This window comes from Leptonychotes weddellii, chromosome 5, assembly GCF_054177405.1.
Source record: "Leptonychotes weddellii isolate Sample4059 chromosome 5, ASM5417740v2, whole genome shotgun sequence".
NCBI lineage: Eukaryota > Metazoa > Chordata > Mammalia > Carnivora > Phocidae > Leptonychotes > Leptonychotes weddellii.
In genome coordinates this window covers 76,718,749-76,742,693 of record NC_138373.1, presented here as the reverse complement: position 1 = coordinate 76,742,693, position 23,945 = coordinate 76,718,749, and the positions used below count along the sequence as shown (strand labels likewise).

General features: G+C 46.2%; 1 protein-coding gene across 1 annotated transcript; it reads right to left on the bottom strand.

The window, feature by feature from the left end:
* Positions 1–1,753: 1,753 nt before the first annotated feature.
* Positions 1,754–22,070, bottom strand: EMP1 (epithelial membrane protein 1). Its single transcript, XM_006748498.3, has 5 exons — positions 21,898–22,070; positions 7,327–7,431; positions 4,985–5,081; positions 4,731–4,871; positions 1,754–4,008 (listed from the first exon to the last, which is right to left on the bottom strand). The coding sequence occupies exons 2-5, from the start codon at positions 7,402–7,404 to the stop codon at positions 3,842–3,844; spliced, it is 483 nt and encodes a 160-aa protein (XP_006748561.1). The 5' UTR covers positions 7,405–7,431; positions 21,898–22,070; the 3' UTR covers positions 1,754–3,841.
* Between the last annotated feature and the right edge of the window lie 1,875 nt (positions 22,071–23,945).

Here is a 23,945-nt window from a genome sequence, read left to right as displayed (position 1 = left end):
ATTAACCATTCCTAAGTGGTAATGGAGAGCTCTGCAGCTCATCTTTCCTATATTCATAAATTTGGACCAGTTTCACCTAAGAGTATTTTCTTAACCACTTTAATTCAACTTGAACCTACCTAAGACATTGAATCTGACAAATATTTATTAAGCTCCCCTATAAAAGGGACGCTAACAACTTCCTGTCTTTTCATAGGATATCCAAGATTATCTTTCAAGTTAACCCCCATGTCTATTTCTCCAAGTATCAACTGTAAACATAAAGATTTCCACTGTTTAAGCTTCTTTTAAATTATTTCTGAAAATGTTTGGTAACCTGGTGCCTTATTCTTAATTAGAATGTTTCCCCCATGATGATTAATTTCATTTGTCATGTTGGCTGGGCTATGGTGCCCAGACAGGTGGCCAAACATTATTCTGGATATTTCTGTGAGGGTGTTTTCGATGAGATTAACATTTAAATCAGTGGACTTCGAGTAAAGCAGATTGTCCTCTGTAATGTGTGTGGGCTTCATTCAATCAGTTGAATAAAACAAAAGACTGGCCACCTCCTCCCCCCAAACAAGGGACAATTCTGCCAGCAGACATTCTTTGGACTTGAACAGCAGCAACGGCTCTGCCCTGGGCACCAGCCTGCCAGCCCTGTTCTCCCTGCAGATTTTGAACCTGCCTGCCTCCATAATCATGTGAGCCAATTTTTTAAAAATAAATGTCTTTCTATATGTAATTTACACATCCTATTGGTTCTGTTTCTCTGGAGAATCCTGAGTAATACACCCCCATTCACCATCCAGGTCTTTGAGATAGAAAATTTCATCTTGGCAAAAGAGAAACTTTGAGTACTTCTGAGAGCTTATTGGAGATTCTGATTAAAGATCTATAGAAGGAAAGGAAGAAAGGATGCTCTGGAGGTCTGACCCATGACCGGGCAAATGACATGGGGGAATGAATCCCAGGGAGAAGAACTAAAGGAAAGAGGTAGCCTCTTATGACAGTATCCCAGAAGTGATCTAAGAAATTACATAGGTCTCTGAGAGGGTATCAGTAATCAATGCAATTTAATTAATTGACTTTAAAATATGTTAGAGTTTTATTTTCAGGTTCCATTGTATATTTTTTGTGTATTACTCTGTGCAGTTACTTCATCCAAAACCACAGGGGACTGACAGAGCACCAAATCCACATCAAAACCATTTGTATGATATTAGTGTTGACACAATGCTAGAGTACAAAGTATCTACTTTGCTTTTCCACTGTTAATTCCAGTCCTTACTGCTCACAGAAAGCAGTAAAGCTTTCCTTTTCTCATCTGCCCCTTACAGATATGCCCAGTTTATGCAATGAATAAGTTTCTGCAAAGGTATGTATTTGATGCATACCTTTGTGAATTGCTTTATATTTTGAAGACACATTAGAGGAATTGGCTATTTCAAAGAAACTTTACAAGTATCTGATTTCTTAATGTCATAAGTCATTCTGATTCAAGACCATAACATCTCCCTGATGCATTAGCTTATGAAGTTCTAATTTTTTGCTTTAGAGGTTTAATTAATGTAAGATAAAACTATATCTAATAACGTTCATTTGCCTAAAAGAATTATTGTAGAATGCCTAATGTATCACCAGAAAGTAGTTTAATGTCTCAAATAAATGCCAAGTTGTTCAAATCACACTGATTGACAACTTCATTAGGTATAAATGTCACTATTATCCCTACTGTCCTGCATTTTTTAGGAAGAAAACATTCACACGGTGAAGGGAGTCAGAATCTATTTTTATATCCCTAGAGTTATAAACATTTGTATCAAAATATTTACAATTATAGTATATGAAATATCAATCTATTAAAGAAGCCAAATACAGTACTAGAACAACCCACCAATGTAATGCAAATTACATGAGACATAAATGTCACAGAAATAAAGTAAAAGACAAGGGAATACATGGTTCACTCCAGTCATAGTTTGACTTTTCAACATAATGCGAGTATCTCTTTTGGGTATATCTGATATGTAAGTATGCTTCTGCACATAAGACAGCCTTCTATAATCATGTGATAATTAAATCATAATTAAAAAGTTCATCATCCCACAGTTTTTGCTTGCCATCTCTCTCCCCCCAGCCCAGGTAATCTGGTGGCCTGCCCTCAATATTCCCTTAACCAGAATGAACATAGAGCAATACACTTAGTCATAGTCCTTTTACATAAATACCAGCAATCATGGCATGACAACCCCCAGAAAGGAAAATTATGTAAGAAATGGAATAAGGAGAGAGCTGGGAGAAGGAAAGTAGGCAAGATGTCTCAGATCCCCCCCTGGGGTAGATCTTCTTCTCAGGTAATAAAGGAAATTTCTTCCCAAAACAACCCCTTTCAACAGAATCTGAGATGGCTCAGCTGCTCCAGGCCAGAGCCATGCCTGCTTACCCAGGAATAACATACTGCTACTAAGTCCTATAGAAATGCTCCTATGGCAACAGACAGCCCAATCGCCAAATGACTGGGTACCACGAGAGTTTTTGCTTTTTATTTTTTCTCTTAAAGAAAATATCCACCCAACACCTATGTTTTTATTTGTCTCGTGGGAATTTTCTAATTTTCCCGGGAAGGCAGGCACTCTGTTCTAATCATGACCGAAATCTAGTGTGCTTAATACTTTCCGATTATATAGCACCTTTCACCCAAGGATCTATTTGGTTTTAGTTTATGTTTTACTAAGCTTCCAGAATTGCCCTGCCTCACCTGTGGGAAAGGCAATGGCTCCAGCCCATGTCAGAGAGAGAGCTACCACTGAGCCTAGGAGTCCTGATCCCCAACGCAGATAATTAGACAAAACGTCCTCAAAAGTTATAATTTAGAGGGAGAGTAATAAATCATGTTACAAGGAACCATGTCCATCTCTTTCCCCAGTATGTGTTCAAAAGAAACACTGACTGCATGGACAGGGGGATCCTAAAAACATAACCCTACTGTAGGACTGCCACCAGATTGCCCCTTGGTCCCATAATTTGTGTGGTGCTTTCACCACGGAATTGGTCATTAGTGGCTTTACAGAAATGCCAAAAGAGCTGCTTTGGCTTTAAGCGAGAGGCCTAGCAAAGTCCATAGCAAGAGGTCTCTGGGAGGGACAGCTGTGTGAGGTCCGGTCTGGGTTCTGATCATCCCCCAGGCCTTCCACTGTGAAAAGTTCTCTTTCCTGGTTTAACTCACCCACCAATTTGGCCTTAGGACTATATGTCTTTCTCCCATTTCGTCACAAATACCACTGAGTTCCACAGAGTTAAATATCTGTTCTAAAGAGGGATAATGGCTCACTGGCCAAAGCCCTCGTATGGGCCCTTCAGACCGGAATGTGATGTTTTGCTTTGGGTCAGAAAGGCACGATGGTTTCCAGGCTTAGCATATTCAACACAAAAACAAGATCTGCTCTTGCTGGAACTTGTACCGCTATTTTAACTTGATGCAATCTGTCTGAGGACGGCAGCACGAGACCCAGAATTCAGCCTCAGGAGTGAAGCCCATGGTGTGACAGTAGATGGGGCCCCAGGCAGCGTGTGTAACTGAGAACAGCTGAAGGCCAAGTCTGGTGGCTGGAGAGAGGCTCTCCGGCTGCATCCGGGGAGCAGCGGAGCGCTAGCCAACTACTTTCTCCCAAGGGCAGGGGCTCACCGGCAGAGAACCTCCTTGGGAATGGTTTGGATTTCAGCCTCTCCCACCCTACTTCCCCTCCCCGCCCCCCTCCCCTCTCTCGGTTTTTCCTGCACAGTATCTCCCACTTCCCTCCCAGATTCAACGGCTTCCTTCTCCCCACCCCCCGGATCCCCGTGAATTTGTTCGGCCTTATTTCTTTCTCAGGACTAGATAGAGCACTCCAATGATGAAGCTAAAGCAGAAGCAGATCCAGGTGAGGATGAAGGAGTAGCCATGGTGACTGGTCGAGTAGTTGGTTCCATAACCACCAGCATAATGATGAGTATAGATGGACACCCCAACCATAATGCACAACCCTGCAAGGGGGACGAAGAAAAAGTCTCATTTTCCGGGTTTTTTATATTAAAACCAAGAAAAAAACTGTATAACTTTTAAAAGATCCTATTTCAAATCTGGCTGTTTAGCCCCATACGATAGTTCTGTTGATTTGCCCTGAACCAACCAACCTTGATGGTTGTGCTGATAAACTGGAGGTGTTTGGGCTCTCACACCCACACTGGTTTGTGTAGCTACAAGTGTGAAGTAAAACACAGAACTTCCCGTCCACCACCCAGCTTTTCCTTCTGGACCCCAGCATATGCAGGCAGGCTGCCCAGGATGCAAAAGAACACAGACTTGCACCCAATTGTGTGTGTTGGGGGAGAACGGCAGAATAAAGAGAACAGCATGACTGGCATGCACCGTGGCAGTGGCTTCGTCTAAGGACGCCCACCGTCCTGCCTTCAAGTGTCATGTGTGCAAGTGCTTACAGTGGGCATGGCCTGGCCACTTGGTGGCCACCCACCCCCGCCACCCCACCCCAGGAGCACTAGGTTTAAACATGGCAGTCTGTTTAAAGCAGATGACGGTACTTATGCCAAGCACCCGCAGGGGTTCTCAAAAAGAGAACAGAAGAGCAGAGGAGAAAATTGTCCACGTGCCATGTGCTCATCTGTCCAAACTGCCAGGAGCACCCACAGTAAGGCCGCCCTAAAAGCTTTTCTGGCCATAAACCGGAGCCCACCCCTATGATACTCACAGCACACGAGCATGGTGGCCCCCGAGAGGAAGAAGCGGTTTCCTTTCTCCATGGTGAAGAGCTGGAACACGAAGACCACGAGGGAGATGACGGAGAAGATGATGGAAAGGATCATGAAGGCCTGCACCGCCTTGAGGGCGTCTGTGGACACAGGAGGAGGAGAACAAGGGTATTGGGCTAAGCAGTCCCCGGCAGGCTGCACGCCTCCCTGACCACCGGAATCGCCCCACCAAGCTCAGCCCTCTAAGACATACCTTCACTGGCATATGACAGGATGTTATCACAGCCGCCGCTGGTACAGTTTTTCCAAAGACCAACTGATGCTTTGGTAATATCCGAAACCACCCAGACCTGAAACCAAAAGGAAACAAACAGTTGTTTAAAAGCTGACCCTCATGGGGCGCCTGGGTGGCTCAGTCGTTAAGCGTCTGCCTTCGGCTCAGGTCATGATCCCGGGGTCCTGGGATCGAGCCCCGCATCGGGCTCCCTGCTCAGCGGGAAGCCTGTTTCTCCCTCTCCTGCTCCCCCTGCTTGTGTTCTGGCTCCCGCTGTGTCTCTCTCTGTCAAATAAATAAATAAAATCTTTAAAAAAAAAAAAAAAAAAAGCTGACCCTCTGCTTTAAAAGGAAAAGAAATAGCAAATCAGATTTGTGTCCGGATCGAATCTTCGGCAACACTCCATACTGAGCTCCAAATATGGCTAAGCACCCCACCTCTTGGTGGAAAAGAGGTGTGACCAAAACTGAAGCCACAGATGTGCCAAGAGAAAAGATGGAAGATTGTGTGACTGAAGAAAAATCACATAGCTTCTCTGGGCTTCACATTCCTCATTACTCAAAAAAAAAAAAAAAAAAGGTAATTCAATCATAGTGGTTTAAAATTCTGAGGTTCTGAGAAAGAGAAACATCGGATGAGGCAATCGGTTTTAAGTATGTACCATCCATATGCTCTATCAAGACCATTTTAGGGGCATCTGGGTGACTCAGTGGGTTAAGTGTCTGCCTTCTGCTCAAGTCATGATCTGGGGGTCCTGGGATCAAGCCCCACAGGGGGCTCTCTGCTCAGCGGGGATCCTGCTTCTCCCTGTCCTTCTGCCCCTCCCCACTGCCCATGCTTGCTCTCTCTTTCTCTCTGTCTCTCTCTCTCTCTCAAATAAATAAATAAAATCTTAAAAAAAAAAAAAAAGACCATTTCATGTAAGGGCCCTGAGGGGGTTAAAAAAAAAAACACGCTCAACTAGAGGCAAATACGAAACATATCGACAACGAAGAAAACAGCAATGAGTCTTGGTGTCAAGAAGTCACTTCCATCCAAGCAGAAGGATGTGGGGGCCCCTGAAAGTAGAAGAGTGACCAACATGTATTCCTCAAGACTCACTGTGGTGCCAGTGTCCCTTCCCACCCGGCCCAAGGAAAACAATTATTCTTCTGGAAAACAAACACCCGGCTTGTCCACGCAGAGCACCTATTAGAATGAGCACTGCTGGAAGGCCAGGGCCAAGGATGTGTGATCACCTGCTCTTGATTCAATAAACAACTATATGCCAAGCCCTATATTAGGAGCTGATAATTCAGATATTCAGCACTTTGGCACCCACTAAAGCTGTCTGAAGTCACTTATCAGGCTTGTTACCCTGAGAGACTTGGGGGTTGGGGCCCGGAATGGCTGACCCGCAGTCTGGAGGAGGGCTCATGGGCTAGGATTCTTAAATCAGCCTTGCTCCTGGCGACCACATCCACCAATGATAGCCAAACTCTCCTATCTGAACTTCAAAACCCATTTGTCCTTTAACTGTAACATGGATCTATCAGATTCTGGAGCCACCATTTGCCCGTCTAGTGATGGATGGCCTTGACTTTTGTGTGCCAGGGGCTGTCTTTTTTCTTTCTGAGAACAGCACAATAAAAGCAAATGTGGTGCTATAAACGACCGCTAGAGGTCAGAGTAGCCCAAGGTTCAGAGAGAAAAATATTTTTTACATTGTTTTGCTTGAGTGAGTTAACTCCCTGGAACCAGGTTAATCTGGCACAATTCCACCTTCACATGCTCTTCTCAGTTCAGAATTTGAATGTGTCAGTCTGGCAACCAAAGCCTCTCATCGTTTCTCTCTCCCCTCTATCCTTCGAATCAAGGTTCCCAGAAGGAAAGGAAGCTCTGCTCTCACCACATGGGTATCCCCATGCTGCCCTGAACAAAGCCTCTCCCTCTCACCGGGGCACCTTGGCTAGCACTCCTGACTGAAATGCATCCCTGTGCTCTTTCTGCCATTCATCTTCCGCCAAGAGACCCCGCCCATCTACCCATCCTCCAAGCTCTACCTCCGGAGAAGGTTCTGCCAAGGACTGGAGAAGCCTCATTGTCTTCTCCAGCCTCTAGCCGCCCACAGCCCCGGCGGGATTACTCTGGTAGACACCGGCTTTTCTCCTCCTGCTATTTCAGTGTTTGACGTGCCAGTGGGTGCTTTTTTTTTTTCCCACAACGAAACTGTATATTCCCAAGGGGCAGGGATTGTGGCTCAAACTTCTTTTGTAGCACTTGATGTAAATATTCAGATAATTTCTGGGTGAATGAATGAACAAAAGAACATATTACTCACATTGGCAATGGTGGAGACAAATAACATGATGACAGTGGCGATGTGGACCACAAAGATACCAGCCAGTAATACCAACATCTTGGCTTTTTGATGCAACGAAGAGTTCTGAAAAGAAAAGAGAAGATAAGGGGGTGGGGGAGAGGTTACTGTCAGATTCAATCAGACGATTCAGCTTCCCCACACATGTGGACTATCTGCTAAAATCAGGAAGAATTTCAATAAAAACCATCCCGATTTCATTATAAATTCCTGAAAACCTCTTGTTAATCTAGTTTCCTAAGTGCCTCTTCATCTATTTACATATACTTAAATATAAACATAATTCTGCTTCTCAAGTATTTATATACTCCTCTCTCTAATAAAGCGTGTTTCCGGAAACACACACACATACACACACACACACAAACTTTATCACTATTCATGTTTTATTTTGTTTGTGTCTTAAGAACCAAAAGAAGACTTTGATCTTTTAAAAGGCCTTTTTGCAGCTGTAATTTCCAGGTCTCTGTGCAACAATGTCCCATAAATTTCCATTTTCCACTAGGGAAGCGTCTGCGGCTCTATCAAACTGTTCGCCCCGTGACATTAATAGAAGTGGATCCCTTCTGCCAAATAGCAGCTAACACTCAATGCCCATAGACTGAATAGGCTACTCATTTGCTCCCGGGTGAGATGTAAAATGTAAGAGCCACAACTTCTGTTATTACAATGCTGTTTGGTATTCAATAATTATAACAACCTAATTAAAGTGTAATGGTCTGATCACCTACTGATTGAACATTTCAGATCTGTATTGCTGCACCTGAGCCTTGGGGCTGTATGTGCCTCATGGTAGGGACTCTGCTATTGGTCTGGGGCATAATGCTGTGTTTTCTTTGATGCAGTATGTCCGTTCTGGGGCTTTTGAACTATGCAGACTGAAACACCACTGAACGGGCCTTCTGTTTGTGCATGACATTTACACATCGTCCAATCCTTCAGGAGTCCATGGAGAAGATAGGCAAATGCATAAATCACATGGTGGGAGGATTGGGAATGAATATGGATTAAGAATGGGCATAGATAGGGGCGCCTGGGTGGCTCAGTCGTTAAGCGTCTGCCCTCAGCTCAGGTCATGATCCTGGAGTCCTGGGATCGAGCCCCGCATCAGGCTCCCTGCTCGGCGGGAGGCCTGCTTCTCCCTCTCCCACTCCCCCTGCTTGTGTTCCCTCTCTTGCTGCGTCTCTCTCTGTCAAATAAATAAATAAAATCTTTAAAAAAAAAAAAAAAAAAGAATGGGCATAGATAAACCAAACTGTTCAGCCATAATCTCAGCAGAGGAGAAGGGAGCCCATTGATCATAAAGAAAGTGTGAAGGATGCACATGGGAGTGGCTATTCTGATTGATGTCAGCTGCAGAGGGAGGGCTCCGTTCAGAGAGCTGCAGGTTATTCACACCAGGGTGGAGGTGTGGATGTCCCCACCTAGGGAGGAGATGGCTGGGCACATCCTGCAATTGTCCCGCTTCTCTCTCTCACTCCACCTAATTTAATTGAAGCTTTGAGCCTGCTGGAGCCACTTTCCTATTGTCCCGGGTACTTAGTGGCCAGCACTGATGCTCGTCTCAACACTCCAAGTGCCTTTTATCTCCTCTCACTTTCCCCATCAGGTATTCAAAATCTAAAATGGTCTTTAAAAAAAAAAAATCTAGAAAGTTCTCATGTACACGAAGGGGCCTTGCTCTTTGCAGGCCAGGAATGAGAGGCAGCCTGTGGCTTCCCAACCTGCTCCAACAACCCCTGCCTTCCTTCCCAGTCCCAGCATTTCCCTCCAACCCAGGCTACTTTGTAGGGATTTGTCCAATTTCACTGTGAATGACAAAAATCATGAAGTTTATCCTGCCGCCTCAGGGGAGAGCTTGGAGCTTTCGTGCCCACTATTAATAATCTCTCTGCACATTCAAATTCATTTTTGCTTCCCGCGGGTCACGCATACGTCCACAATTTTCTGCTTTACTTTAATGTACAGTGAAAAGAGGTTTTTGAGTTAAACAGGTTGAGTTAGAATCATCTAGTTATGTCCTTCCATTCTCAGTGTCCTCCTCTATAAAGTGGGGGCTGTAATGCCGATCACACAGGAAAATACGAGAGTTATGGATCATGTTTGTGAAACTAGCAGCATCCACCACACGGCAGATACTAACGGGGCTGCTTTGGTTGTGGTTATTAGCATTACTATTAATATCCTGTGAAACTGAGAGTAGCTGTTACCAACATAACAAGTCAGTTAGTCACCAGGCTACCCCATGTTAAGTACAAGTAATAGGATATCTGCTATGTACTTCACCACGTGGTGTATATAAATCATTTTGGTCCTCTTAGAAATTGCCATTATGCCTAATCCCTGCCCTGTGAGTGGGGAGACTACTAAGAACACACCCTCAGGAATCAGAAGGAGAAAGCTCACTCTTCTCAACCCTGACCGTCCTCCCGACACCCCCAAAATTCATACCATCACTGGATCCCTGATCTTGCCCTTCATGGGGAAAGGAAGAGGCTGACTGTAGGGAATTACAAATATTACATAACAAGTCATATGTTTAATACTCTTTGGGCTCTATAAATGTCTTTTTTATTCCTTTGACTTCTAACTGACAAACATCCTCCTCCTAATAGACGGAGGTGGTTGAAGGGCCCAGAACAGAGTATAATACACCAAGTGAGGCCTCTTAAATGAGGTGGAGGAAACACTGTGAGTTCCCTGCCTTACGTGTTGTTGGGAATTCAGCAACCCTTTCTGTCTCCTTGGGTTGCTATGTAACCCTCCAGAGTAAGTCTCATTGCTTTCATCCCTGCTCGCCCTCTCCATTTTGATGACTTGACCGTTATTGCATTCCATGTACCATCTTCCTACTGCACCTCACTTCAGCCCATCCACTGTACCCCCAGCCTCCGGATCTCACTCCTGATCTAAGGGTAATGGCCTTATGAACAAGAGGTCTAATAGTGCCCTGCTGTGTAGTGCTCCCTGTTTTTCAGGGCCTGGCATTTCCCCATCTGTGTTGCGTGTGCTCTGTTGTTGTGTCCTGGCCACTTTAGCCCAGGCCAGTTGTCTGCAGAGGCTCTCTTTGCCTGACATGAGCAGTGTTTGGTCCCTGGCCTGAACATGGTGCATTTTAACTAGGTGTGCTCTGGTCTGCTTGTGAAATGAGACCCATTGCCACTGCTGCAGGACCCAAGTCTGGATCTCACTGCTGATCTAAACCAAAGCCCCACCTGATCATTATTGCCTTGCCTGGTGCAGGCCGGAGGAGTGGGTCGGGGAACTGAGCAAAGAGGTGACTCTCTTTCTTCTTAGATTCCTGTGATTTTACCACATCTGTCCACCAAGGAAAGGAGCAAAAATGTCTTGGGTTAGCTGGGGCTCTTATTGTAAGGAACACGTAATTCCCTCTGCTTTTGGCTGCTGCATCCAGCCGGAAGTAGGGGCTAGCTAGCTGGAGCTAGTACACAATGCATACAGCTTCTCCATCTTTTCACTGCCCCCCAATTTCGTAGGTTTCGTTAGTGTCATCCATTGTCAGCTTAGAGGGGCTTCCATTGTTTTCGGTGGCCCTCCCCAACGCATTTGGAAGCAGAATGAACTATCTTCTTAAGTTTCTAACCTGGATTACCCCTTCCGGTGCCCATACTAGAGAGTGCCCAGTAGAGAAACCCTCAGCCAGAGGTGCGTGGAAGGGCAAATCTTGATATATTTATAGGCAACCATGAGAGCTACCTAGCGGGTGAATGTCTCGGGATCTATCGAACAGCAGAGCACAATGGGAATAAATAACAGAAGGTCTCAGGCTCTTGAAACTCCCACCCACCCACTACTTGCCGCGTAGCTTGCAGGGAGACTCATTCCCTACCCTGGTGTGTATCTTGTGTCGTACAAAATCACTGAAAAGACACCATTTCCGAACGTTCGTATCACTGGAAGTACTGGCTGCTACAACTTTCTTGGCAATTTGTTTCACTACAACAATAACTGACTTCTCCCTCAGACCTCTCTAAAATGCTTTGGATGGCACTCTCCAGTGGAAAGCATACCCTTAGTCACAGCTGGACAGCTCGAACCAGGAAGTACAAAATAACAGCATTGCAATTCTGAACACTTAGGAGCAATGCCTGTCCCTCAGAGCATTTGGTGCACTGGGCAGTCCCAAAGTTTCTCAGTTGGTTGCTTGGGAACTCCCATAAAATCATTTAAGGTACTTCAGCTCTCAGACCCAGGCCCACAACACTAGTCCATTCACAGTGTTCTTGAAGGATAGGACATCCACTGACTGTTCTATGCGAGGTGCCAGGAACACATTTCTCCACCCATCCCTGTAAGCAGAGTAGGACTTCTTGGGACAGGGGTACCCAGGGCTATCACTGCACTGGGTGGGAACCTGAGAAAAGTATAGGAGGCATGAATGTGGACTCTAGAGAGAAGTTGAGTGCTAAGAGAAAAGGAAGTTAAGAGACTTAGGGCCACACATCAGCTCTCTGACATCCTTTTTCTGTTGTTCTTTCTTTCAGACGCACAAGCCAGCCGGTTCCCTTTCTACCACCACCATCTTTTATTCTTGACCAAACTTCCCCTTTTCTTCTCGAATTGCCCAGCCCACAGAGGAGGAGCAGTCTCTTTATGCTCCTAGTCCCGATGCAAACCTCACAACCACTGACCATTCTAGATTTGGATTAAGTTCTTTGTTAAAAGAAAATTATTACAGTTAGCAGAAATGACCTTGAGAATTACCATTGCTGGGGATTGGAGGTGTAAAGGACTAATTCATGTGGGGTGGAGGTGGGGGAGATAACTGTCCTCTCCAGTTGTCTCCATTAGCTTAAATCTTTATTGGTTTCTTGCTTCCTTTTATGGCTTCCTACTCCCCTAAAATATGAAAGAACCAAAGGAACATAGCTCCGAGACTGCCTTACATTGCTTCTTTGCCTTTGCTTTTAGGGTGCTGTGACCATGAGACATCAATCAGGCCCCTGTGAACACCTTTCCTTTTCTGATGAGTACCTAATACTGCAGAGACTTTGAGGGTAATTGACTTTTAAAGACACAGTAGGGGAGTTCAGATGTTCGTAATTTGGATCCATGGTTGTTAAGCTAGGGTCAGATAACTTCTTCCTGCCGCAGAGTGTGTTTATTGAACGGCCGCCACCAGAGTCTGGATGATACAGTTCTTTAAGGGTGGTCTAAGTCACAGTAATTGGGAACAATACAGCAGAACAGAACAATCAAAAACCCACTTCTCCAGCAAAGGAAGTGGTGGAAATTCTGGGCTTGACTCACTGAAGAACTAGCCTGAACCTGGGGGTGTAACATAATCAGAAACGGGGGTGGAGGGTGGGGAGGGCAGGGGCTGTGTGAGCAGAGGGGGAGTCTCGCAGAGCTCAAACGTCCATGATTCATTTGAGAGTGGGTGAGATTCTCCCAGACAAAGGCACGGTGGAGGCTTCCTCTACCAGAGGGTGCAAGAGAGCTTTCTGAGAGCATGTGAATCCGCTGGCTAGCCAGAAGACAGTTTAGTCATTTTCCTGACCGCCTTGGATAACCCAATCTTCTCTGGGGAGAAGGGAGTAATAATGGCCAGCTGCCAAATTCCCCATCTCTCCTTCCTCTCGGATGATATTGCCCAAAGCAAGTCAGGTCATGAGTTCTTCCTCCATTATTTACCCCTCATCTATTCCTTACTTCTGCTCACATTGTCCTTGCCCAGTTCAGATCCTAACCTGGACCCCAGCATCAGCCTCTGGCGTGAGCCTCCTTCTGAGCTCCTCCTTCTCTGACATATCCTCCACACCACTGCATTATCCAACCTTGTCACTCCTCTGCTCAAAATCCTCCAAACACCTCACCACCCCCTCCCACTCATCACTGGGAAAGAAGCTCCAAACACCTTACTCTGGCCCTGGAAATCCTGAGAACGTGGTTTCCAAAGAAAAAGCCCTGCTTTTAAGTGTCCTTCCTCCAGGAACTACCTATCAAAAATTTTTCAAGGAAGCTCAAACCCTGCCTCCTCTAGGAAGCCTAAACTCTGCCTCCTCTAGGAAGCCTTCCCAGATACACAGGTCAGAAGTAGTCATTTTCCCCACTATGCTAGAGTCCTTACATAGCCCTTTATTAAAACCACTAATGGCAGCCTGCCTGGTAACAGGACTACTTATGGAAATATTTGGCTCCCCAAGCCCTAAGATTCTAAGTTTCTGAAGGGAGAGTCTTATCTATGACAGGTACCAAGTAAACTTCCATTCAGTGAGCAAATAAATGTTATTAGGAAGGCAATATTTTTTCTTACATACATGAACTTAAGTCCTTTGTAATTTTTAGAAATTATTTATATTACTATAACTATGTATTGAGCATCTTATCATATGCAAACTCTGTTACATATTGCTATATAAATATCTTTGTAAACATACGAATATTTCCTGGGTAACTTTGACATTTGAATATACAAGGGTATATATGTGTTTGTTGCCTTTTATTTAAGAGGAAATAAGTAGATGCAAGGAAAATATCTTAAATTTCTAAACACTAATTTGTCCACGGATTTAACTTTTCTATCTCTTTAAGTTATAGAACCTCTGGACTGAGAAGAGGGGCCTTAAAATTCCTCCCCAATATATGAACCTCAACTACAAATCTACACCACAGAACTACCTAAGTCATGCTTACATTCCTCCAGTGACGGGGAGCTCACTACTTGCCAAGACCCTCCCATTAGGAAGTCCTCCTGACAACGCATCAGAATCTGCTCTTGGCAACTACTATCCCTGATCTTAGTTCTGCCCTTAATCTAAAGCGGCCTCTTCAGACCTTTTCTGGAATGGTCACCTTTGCGCAGAACTTTCAGGCTACCAGAGAACTTAGCCAAGATCACCTAAGATCCCCAAATCTCAATCACGTCATAACACAGCCTTGATTTTATTCAACTGTTCGACGCTATTCTGTCTTTTCACTGATTTGTGTTTTCCCGATTATGAAATCTCCATCTCTTTCTGGAAAACTTTCTGGTGAACTTTGAAGAAAGCGGTCTCACACCATCTGACCAACGACATGGTGTTTCCTGCAAGGCATGAGAGAACATGAAAGACAAAGCTGCCCCTGGTCACATGATCTCCGGGAGTCAGCCACTATCTCTGGCCATCTCCCTAGCATGACACCCAGCGGCCTGTCACTTCTCCCTGTGCAGACTGGCAGCAACAACACCTTTCTATTCTCTACACATCAGTCTCATTCTGCTTTGGTCGGTTTGTTTTGATGTGTGTCCTGTGGAGGATCGTTTGGGTTGGCAAAGTGGATGTCCATTTAACACCAAAGCAGAAAAGGAAACACTCTCTTTTGGGAGCAGTCAGAGAGGATATATCCAGAGGAGGAAAAGGCTGGGATTAAAAGCAGGTTGAGGGGATGAGACCTTGGATGAGCTTTTCTGGCCATTGTTATTGTTGTTTTATGTAGGCGTACTTTCCATTCTAAATATTGTTTTTACATAGGGGTGGGAGAGGGGGATGTTAATTTCTCCGTGGGAAACATGGGGAGAGAAAGGATCTCAAAGGACCATTTCCTCCTGCCTCTGGATATCTGATGTTTGGTGTGGAAGGAAAGAATTTCAGGTTGTCCCTCACTATATCCACGTCATTCTGGGGCCTGATGTTTTTACATGCAGGGCAGATGTTGTGACCAGAAGAAACACCAGGAATCAAGCCACAAAAGTAACTGCATGCTCCAGGGAAAATAACTATGTTTTCATGGTCTTGGCGGAAAGGGAGCTCCATCTCCCAAATGTGGTCTATCGATAATAAATGGGGGTTGTTATAGGAAGAGTAGTGTGTATCTGTCACTGGTGTAAATGAGCACAGACTCTCGCATAGTTAGGGATGAAGAACCAGGGGATGAGGGTGGGGGAGCAAGCATGCTATTAAAAAGAAAGGAAGAAAGAAAGAAAGGAAGGAGGAAGGGAGGAAGGAAGGGAGGAAGGATGGAAGGAAAGAGAGAGAGAGGGAAGGAGGAAGGAAGGAAGGATGGAAGGAAAGAGAGAGGGAGGGAGGGAGGGAGGAAGGAAGGATGGAAGGGAGGAAGAAAAGAGAGAAAGAGGGAGAGAGAGGAAGGGAGGGAGGGAGGAAGGAAGGAAGGAAAGGGAGCACCTATTAGACAAACAAAATCTGAAACAAATTTTGCCTCTGAGTAAGTGCTGACTCTGGGAAAATCCCATTACCTCAGGCTGGTGGCTCCTACAGAGACAGAGTACATAGTGGTAGAGCATGGGTGCCAGGTTCAAATCCTGCGCCACAACTTTTTTTTTTTTAATTTCAGTGTTGTTGAGGTATAATTGGCATATTAAAATTGTAAGATAGTTAAAGTGTACATTAAGGTGATTTGTTGACTCCAGCACTTCCTAACTGGGATCTATAGGCCTCAGAAGGCTCGTGTGAGGATTGGTGCCTGCAGGGCAAAGGCTATAGGGTCGTCGGTTTGTCTTTCTGTTCCTTTATGTACAGTGAGAGGCTCAGGCCAGCAGAATGGGCTTTAAGCTTCTCTAGAATCTGAGGGCCAGCAACTATGCTCAAGGCAAACAAGTAGCATGAATCTTGTTTTTGCAAATGCTCCCAAGGAGAGTAATCTCTCTCTCTCTCTCTTTCTCATCTCCCCTTGTCCTCCTTCACATCCAAGGAGGGGGTGGATCTGGCAACATCCGGACCCGGGCCGCGATGCGGCGGCCGGCCCACGCCCCCAGACCGCAGCTGGCCAGGCCACGGGGCGATGGCCCCCGGGTGAGAACAGAAGCTGCAGTTGTCTTCTGCTTCTGACAAAAGAGGAGTGTTCTGGCGACCAGAATGTCTTCGAGGGAGGGGTTGCCAGGACCATAACTAGGGTTTGGGAAGAAAATCAAGGTGTGGTCCGGGCCCGGCGGCGCTTAGGCGGGTGGCCAGTAGGTGGCGGCAAGACGCTTCAGCCCGCAAAGCTGCGGCGGCGAGAGCCCGCGGAACTGGGGGGCACGCAGCCTGCAGCGGGATGCGCGCCAGGGCGCCGGGTGCGCGGCAGGGGCTCGCAGTCTCTTTGGGGGCGCTTGGTTCTTTAGGGGTGTAGAGGCATCGAGGCTCTCTACTCGGATCCCTGAACAAAGGAAGAAATGCACCTTCCCCAGAGCGCAACCAGAACCAGAACCGAAGCCCACCATCTCCCATCTCCCAAGCCAGGCCTCTCCCACTGCAGCATGATCTTCTCTCTCCCAGATTTGTCTCAGGGCTCGGCAGACGTTCTAGAATTCCTCCCAGAGCTCCCCTTCACTCTGTTCCTCCCACCAGCTCCTAGTTAATCAGAGGGTCTGCATGGCCCCTCAAAAGGGTGCGGAGGGCGGCGGCGGCTTCCTGTCATAGGGCTGAGCAGGCCCAACGGCGGAGTCAGGTCTGCGAGGCCCCCACACTGCAAGCGCTGAGACGCGCTTCCAACATTCCATCCTGGCCCCCGCCCACAGCACCCGGGTCCCTTTCCCACCAAAGCCACATCCGGCAAAGGGAAGTTGGAACGCACCCGCCCGCCCAACTCAACTGTTTCAGGGGGGCAAACCTCTCTCCAGTTCCCCATCTCCAGCCCCCTAAGAAGGGGTCTTTGATTCTTTGAAAGAAGCCAAAGGATCAAGGACCTCATTTTGCTTTTAGCTCTGATCTGACCCATCGGAAAAGAGGGAAAACCAAGAGAGATCACTGGCCTGTTGGCATAAATATTCAATGGAAATTCAAAAGACACCAAGCCTGTATTGACCCACATTTGTTACTTGAGCAACAAATGCCCCCCCCACCCCCCCACCCCTGCTTTGAGGGGACAAAGAACAGAATATTTGGCCCTAAGGACTGTTCTGAAACACTGAGGGTGGGTGGTCCCCAGACAAGAAGGGAAGGAAATAAGGGGCGCCTGGGTGGCTCAGTCGTGTAAGCTTCCGCTTCTTGATCTCAGCTCAGGTCTTGATCTCAGGGTCGTGAGTTCCAGCCCCAGGTTGGGCTCCACACTGGGTGTGGAGCCTACTTTAAAAAAAAAAAAAAAAAAGACGAAGGAAATGAGAGTGGAATCCTCCTCACACTTCTCCCTTGCTCTTTGGCCTTCTCCCTGTCTTTCTCTTTCCACTTCACTCACCTCTTCTCTCCCTCAAAGCACAGGCCTAGGGAACAGCGGGCATTTGCACTTGCCCCCTCCCCCTCCTCTCCTCCTATTCGCTCTCATCTACACCTTTACCGCCACACCCTCCCGCTGCTGGGTCTCCCTCCCAGAGAAGAGGGTGGAGTTCCTTTCCCAGGACCAGCTCAGTTTCTCCCTGAACCTGGTTCGGTTACTCGTGAATCCCTTGCTGTTGTCAGTGTCTTAACAGGCTTATATAGCCTGCCTCTTCTCATCGGCTGGCATCCTTGATGTTTCATTAATCAAACCTCTTCCTTGTCTTCCAAGAGTTGGGTGAATGCTCATTGCTATCTGATGATGGGGCCTAAGGAATCTGAGTGGATGAGCAGAGGAGGCTGCCTGGGCCCTTAATCCTCTGTAACATGCCCTGCAATGCAACATGATGCCTCATTTAACTTTTCTACCAATTTTTATGGATTAAACTCTTAGCATGGGCCAAGGGATTTCCAAAACAGGACGATAACATCTTAGAACGCTAGAATTTCAGAGGCACAAGGGGCTTTGGAGACCATCAAGTTCAGTTCCCTCCATCAAGAAGACGAGTGACTTGCCCATGGTCGTAGGGCAGAGTCAGGCCAAGACCACAGCCCTCCAGCTCCCTATTCAGCCACTTCGCATCGGCCCCAAGATTCTTGCCCCCACTTTCAACCACTATGCCTATGTTCTCGATTTTAACGACCCCACTCATGAAACAGACTCAGGAACTACAAAAGCTGCTACATCCACATAAAGCCAATGGCGCCAAGAGCAGAGGAGTCCATTTTAGTTCCAAGGAAATGCCCATATCCAAAACAGGGAAGAAAACGCTGACCCAAAGATTTTTAAAAAGGAAGAGAGAGAAACAGCAATCTTCACAAGGGTTTGTACGGTTATCTTTATGCTTCAGTGTCAGTGGATCTCCCAGTTAAATTAAGAGAAATTATTTTTACCCAGTCAGGTCACCAAGGACTGAAGGGTTATAAGAGTGGTCTCAAGACATGAGTGTTTTGGTGGGGGAGAGGTTTGTGAATTCAAGTAAACTAATTGGAACCATATTTGGGCTCCCTTGATTACTGAATAGAAATTTGGGATCATCTAAGCAGAACTAGGAAGAGGATTGGAAAGGAGAAATTTATTGTCAGAAAATTTCAGATCTACACTGGCTGAAGATTATGAGCTCTTCTCCAGGATTGACGTCCATTTTGCAAGCCAGCAATTAGTCCAGAGTTACAACGGGTTGGCAACTTGTTCCTGTAGTTATCATGACAGGTGGTAACAACGTGAGCTATAGGAACTATAAGCCAAGTTATGGGATCACCCCAACAGGGCCAACTTAGAAGACTGTGTCTCTGGTTTGGGACTGATTCAACCATGGCCTCATGGGTAGCAACTGGGTGTGTACCTCCGAGTATGTACATCCAAAAGCCCCAAATGTCTCCCAGCTTTTGTGTTAGGCATCCACGTATATACATGTGGTAAGTTAAAGAAGAAACCAGATTCATGTATTTAGAAAATGAAATACCTCAGAATCAGATCACGTGGGTATGGCCAACTATGTATATGGTTTCAAAGCTTTAAAAAGTTTTCCTGTTCTTTTTGAGTCTTAGGTAATAATAATCATACTGATCCATCAAGCTTTACCCATTAAGTATTAATTAAGGGTCAAGTGTTTAGAGGCTAAGGGGCACTGGGAAGAACAACAACAAAAACGGAATAGAGAATTTCTGCGCGTCCAGGACTGCAGAACTAGGAACGAAGTATAGAAGTTACAGAGAAGCCAATTGTGCCGGATTTAAGATTTTCTAATAATCAGAGCTGTCCAGCAACGTGGGGGCGGCATGGGGGAGGGAAGCATGGAGGCGCACTCTGAGGTAGGGAGCCCCCCTATTCTGGATATTTTAAGGACATGTAAAATGGCCATCTGTCCAAGGTGGTGTTAAAATAGGACTTCTGCATATGGTGGGAGAATGAATGAATTGATCTTCAAACTGAGAATCCCTCCCAAACTGAGAATCTGATACACAAAATTAAAGATAGAACATAACTAAATTTGCCTTGTGCCCTTTTCTGTGGCCATTTTTCAGATATACTCCCCAATCAGGCTCTGAGGAGTCTGCAGAACAGGATTTTGCCTCGTCTGTAAGCCTTCTAGGTCTCTGACTGCTCTCTCCATTGATCCCAGTGCATCCTGGACTGAAAGAAAGCCCCCAGAGCCCCCCACCCCACCCCCCCGGACCAAGCCAAGAGGCTCTACATCCCCCAGAGTCTGGCTGGTCCCTGGGAACTGGGTGGGCCTAAGCTGGTCTCCAGAGGGAAGCAGGAAGAGTTGAGAAAGTCACAGTCTTTCTGGTCAGTGGAAGGGATGTCTTTCCTTTCCTCAGAGATGTGCCCTGTCCTCCTGGGAGGTAGCCAGCCTCTGTTCTGGGATGGAGTCCACTCTCGGTTGGCCCTTGATGGCCTTCTGCCAACTCCCAGGATAGTTTAGTGCCCTCAAACAATGTAAAATCTGGGGGGTCCTCTGACCAGGACGCCAGACCGGATGGCCTGCAGCCCTCCCTCCAGACAGCACTCCACCCCCGCCCCATTCTTCAGAGTCTGTGGTGGAATCCAATCCGCCTCTGCGGGGGGGGGGGGGGGGGGGGGGGGGGGGGGGGCAGGCAGCAGGGGAAAAAAATAGCCCTCCCAGTTCAGGATTTTCAAAGACTTACAGCTGAAATCCAGAAAAACTCCTGCAGTTTAGGAGCTCCCTCACCATTTCTTGGAGGCAGCAGGGAAAACAGGAATTAGAACAGCATTTTCAAAATTGCCCTCAAACTTCGGGAAATAACATAACAGTGTATTTTCTCACTTCTAGAACTACAGTGTATCGGGAAACGCTGCACCAAAAAAATGCAATTCAGGATGGTCTACACGCGCAGATTTCTCAGTATTTTCTGTCTGCTGGCCAGTTAAGTATTGCCTGGAGTTTAAACTTGCACAAGAACTACAAAAAGATTCATACTGGATTCACAGAATACCATTACTACCAACTGTAATAATGGCTTCCCTTAATCCACAGCCATGTAATCTGGAAATAATAAACATTTTAAGCAAATGTGGGAGTTCCCTGCATCTTGAAAAGTTTCCCTTGCACTTAGTTAATCATCCCCTCCAGGGCAGTTTTACGAGGCGCCTGTCTGTACAGTGTACACAGGCTGATTACATTTAAATCTTCTCTTCCAACGCATGGCATTTCTAAAGGAAAAGCCTAATTTCGCCAGACAAGCTGAATCCTGTCATTTTCCTCGGCTTGTTTATGTAGGGGAGGAAAATAAAACCAGTATTTATGTCGAAATGGGCCACACCTCAACCAAAATGCTAACCTAAAACAAAACAAAACAAAAGCAAATAGAAATCACCCTTCTTCCTTTCTCCAGATTCACTTTCTGATTAGCAAGAGGGTTTTGCATTTGCACAACCACATTTTGGAAGAGTGAGAAGATAAATGGTCCCAAACAATCACTTCCTTCCATGCACCTAAAAAAATTAGTTTATTATTTCTAATATGCCATCTTTTCACTCAGCACTAAAATTTCTGGGGTGGAAGCGCAAAGCCATTCAACATTTTTTTTAACAGGAGCAAATGAAGCTCCCCTACAGGACCCATCCTTTCCTCCAAACCCAGTTTCCCTCCTGCCTCTTCCCATCCTCTACATCTGGCAAGGAGAGAAGGAGCTCTGGGTTCCACATCAGGCTGATTTGCACCAAATGAAACCCTCCCACATTTCGTTTCAAACACCCATTGATACCCCCACCTCTCTGTTTTCTTTAAACAAACCCACCCCCTCCTCCCATCCCCGAGGGGAGAAACAACACTGACATTTATACAGAAGTGAATGAACGAGCTGTAAATGCAACAGCAAAAGTGAACTGAAAAGCACTTATCTATCCATCATCCAAAAAAGACCAGCAAACAACCGACAAGAGAAACAACTCAAATCCTGAAGCAACGTGAATCAAAACAGACAACCTGGAAAACATCTGGCAAGTACGTATGTCCTTCAAAGGTATGCAGTGTTTCCTCCGTAAAGAATCCCTTATCCCGGCATGTTCCAAAGTCCCTGCTCCCAAGCAAGAACCCAGTTCCTGCAAAACGTAATCACAGCCCAGGCCCGCTGATTTCCCTGGAGGCTCCCAACCCCCCGTCATAAGGCATTTTCCTGAACCTTATAGAAAAAGTTGTCTGGGTATCCACTTGTAGCCAGAAGTTTCAAGAATTCAATTCAGAGGATCACAGGAAAAATAGCACAAGAAAAAAGAAAAAGCAAGGCTTAGATGACTACTAGGTCAGGAGAAGGAGAGCAGAGAAGGAAAGAGAAAGTTTGCTGAGCTTCCCCACAGCGTTGGAAGCTGTCCTACCTGAGGTCCAAGTGCCTGAGGCGTCCTGAGGAGCTGGAGCTGGTGGCTGTCTGGTCTGCTCTTCTGGAGGTATGTGACCACGGTGAGAGGAAGGACCTGCTTCCCGAGGTTAAAAGTTTCCAGCGCTAGTGTGCTGGGGTGTGTGATGGGCGGTTTCTTTTCACTCTGTTTTAAAGGAGTTTCTATGAATCAGTCTGACTTTAAAAAAAAAAAAAAGATTTGTTGGTAAGTTACGCCCTGCTGGGTTGGCAGTTGGTCAAGAGAGGCTGGGAGTGAGCCATCAATTCAAAGAAGCCTGTTTAGGCTCTCTCTGACTCACACACACAGACCACAGTGGAAAAAGGAGTGACATTGCTTCAAATGAGTAATAGGAGTCACACAAATAGATCTGTTTACCGAAGCCCATTCCTCCTCACCGAAAAGGAGACTTGGTTACCATGGGCAGAGGCAAAACACAAGTACTCTGTCCAAATGTTCATCTGGGGAGGGGGAGAGAAAGGGACAGGGCCCTGCCCATCGAAATCCTAGCTAATCATCCAGGGAGATCCCCATTCATCCTCCCCGACCTAATGCACCGGTGGCTGCCCACCGTCAGGAATGAGCAGATTTATTTATTTGCTTCCCTGCCTGACCCTGGCGCACTCTTCTTTGGGCAGCCGTAAGGCAAGCCTGGGAACCAGGGGAGGACGCACAGAGAGCCCTCATCACCCTGCCTCTGAATGACCAGTAGCCTGGCCTTTAATTACACTCTGAATGAATGCCCATGTGGACTCCTCACATTCTGCAGCAAGTCCTCTGCTTAAGGACTTTGCTCTCTGATCTCCATGTAATAATCATCTGGACCTTGCTCCACAGTTGAGCTCCACCGGGAGGGGCCCTGGAAGTCACTTAATCCCACAACCGAGGCGGCATTCCCCGGAGACAAGAGCTCAGATGCCTAAGTTCAAGCCCCGCTCTCCACTTGCTGGCTGTGTGGCTGTGGACAAATGGACCTCCCCAGGCCTGTTTCTTTGTGCATCAAACGGGGGCAGAAGGTACCTATCTCATAGAGCTGTGCTGAAGGACACAGGGAGAGGGGCACCTGGGCGGCTCAGTTGGTTAAGAGTCTGCCTTCGGCTCAGGTCCTGATTCCGGGGTCCTGGGATCGAGTCCCGCATCCGGCTCCTTGCTCAGTGGGGAGTCTGCTTCTCCCTCTGCCTCTGCCTCTCTCTCTCTCTCTCTGTCTCTCATGAATAAATAAATAAAATCTTTAAAAAATAAATACACGGAGAAAGCTTATAATAATGCTCAGCAACTAGAAGAACTCAAGAAATGTTAACTGTGATTATTTTACTGAAGGAAAAACTCAGGCCCAGAGAGGTGACGTGACATATCCAAGAAGACATCGCCAATTAGCAGAGGCAGCTTGGATCCCAGTCTGCCACATCCAGGCGACTCTATTTCTGTTCTCTGCTGCATCGTGACAACCTATTTTAATTTATTCTTTTACAGTTATGCATTTATTCAACCAATACATCTGCACGTTTCACACATGAGGCACGGTTCAGAGCATTGGGTGACAGTTGTGAGCAAGATCCCTGTCCTCTTGGAACTTCTATTCCATAAAAGAATAGAGGGCAGGCTGTGGCCACTCACCAAAATTTTTATAAAATTAGATGGTAAAATTGCAGGTGAATTTCAGTTTCTTCTGGGTCACATTTCTGTATTTTCCAAATCTTCTGCAATGAACCTACATTACTCTGGTGTTTAGGAAAAATATTTTAAAGTGGAAAGGAGAGAATATTTTCTGAAGTGGATGCTGGGGAAAACATCACACACACATGTACACACACACACAGACGATTTGATACTGCATCTTCCCAAGTCCCTGAGAACTGAAGTCTGTCCCTGGAAGGCTGAGACAGTGTAGGTTTTTCATTAAAAACTGGTGATATGACACAAGACTGCATCAGTTTCTCATATCTTTCCTCATTTCCCTCTCCCCCATCTCTCATTTGATAATAAAAGTACCTGTTTGAGAAAAGCCACTCCCAGGAGTAGGTTAAAAG

Bases quoted from the DNA above. Each gene is read 5' to 3' on its own strand.
- EMP1 (XM_006748498.3), bottom strand. From the start codon at position 7,404: ATGTTGGTATTACTGGCTGGTATCTTTGTGGTCCACATCGCCACTGTC. The intron at 4,872-4,984 runs GTATGTCTTAGA...CTGTGTCCACAG, and splicing joins CCTGTCATATGCCAGTGAAG to ACGCCCTCAAGGCGGTGCAG. The intron at 4,009-4,730 runs GTGAGTATCATA...TCCCCCTTGCAG, and splicing joins GGCCACCATGCTCGTGTGCT to GGTTGTGCATTATGGTTGGG.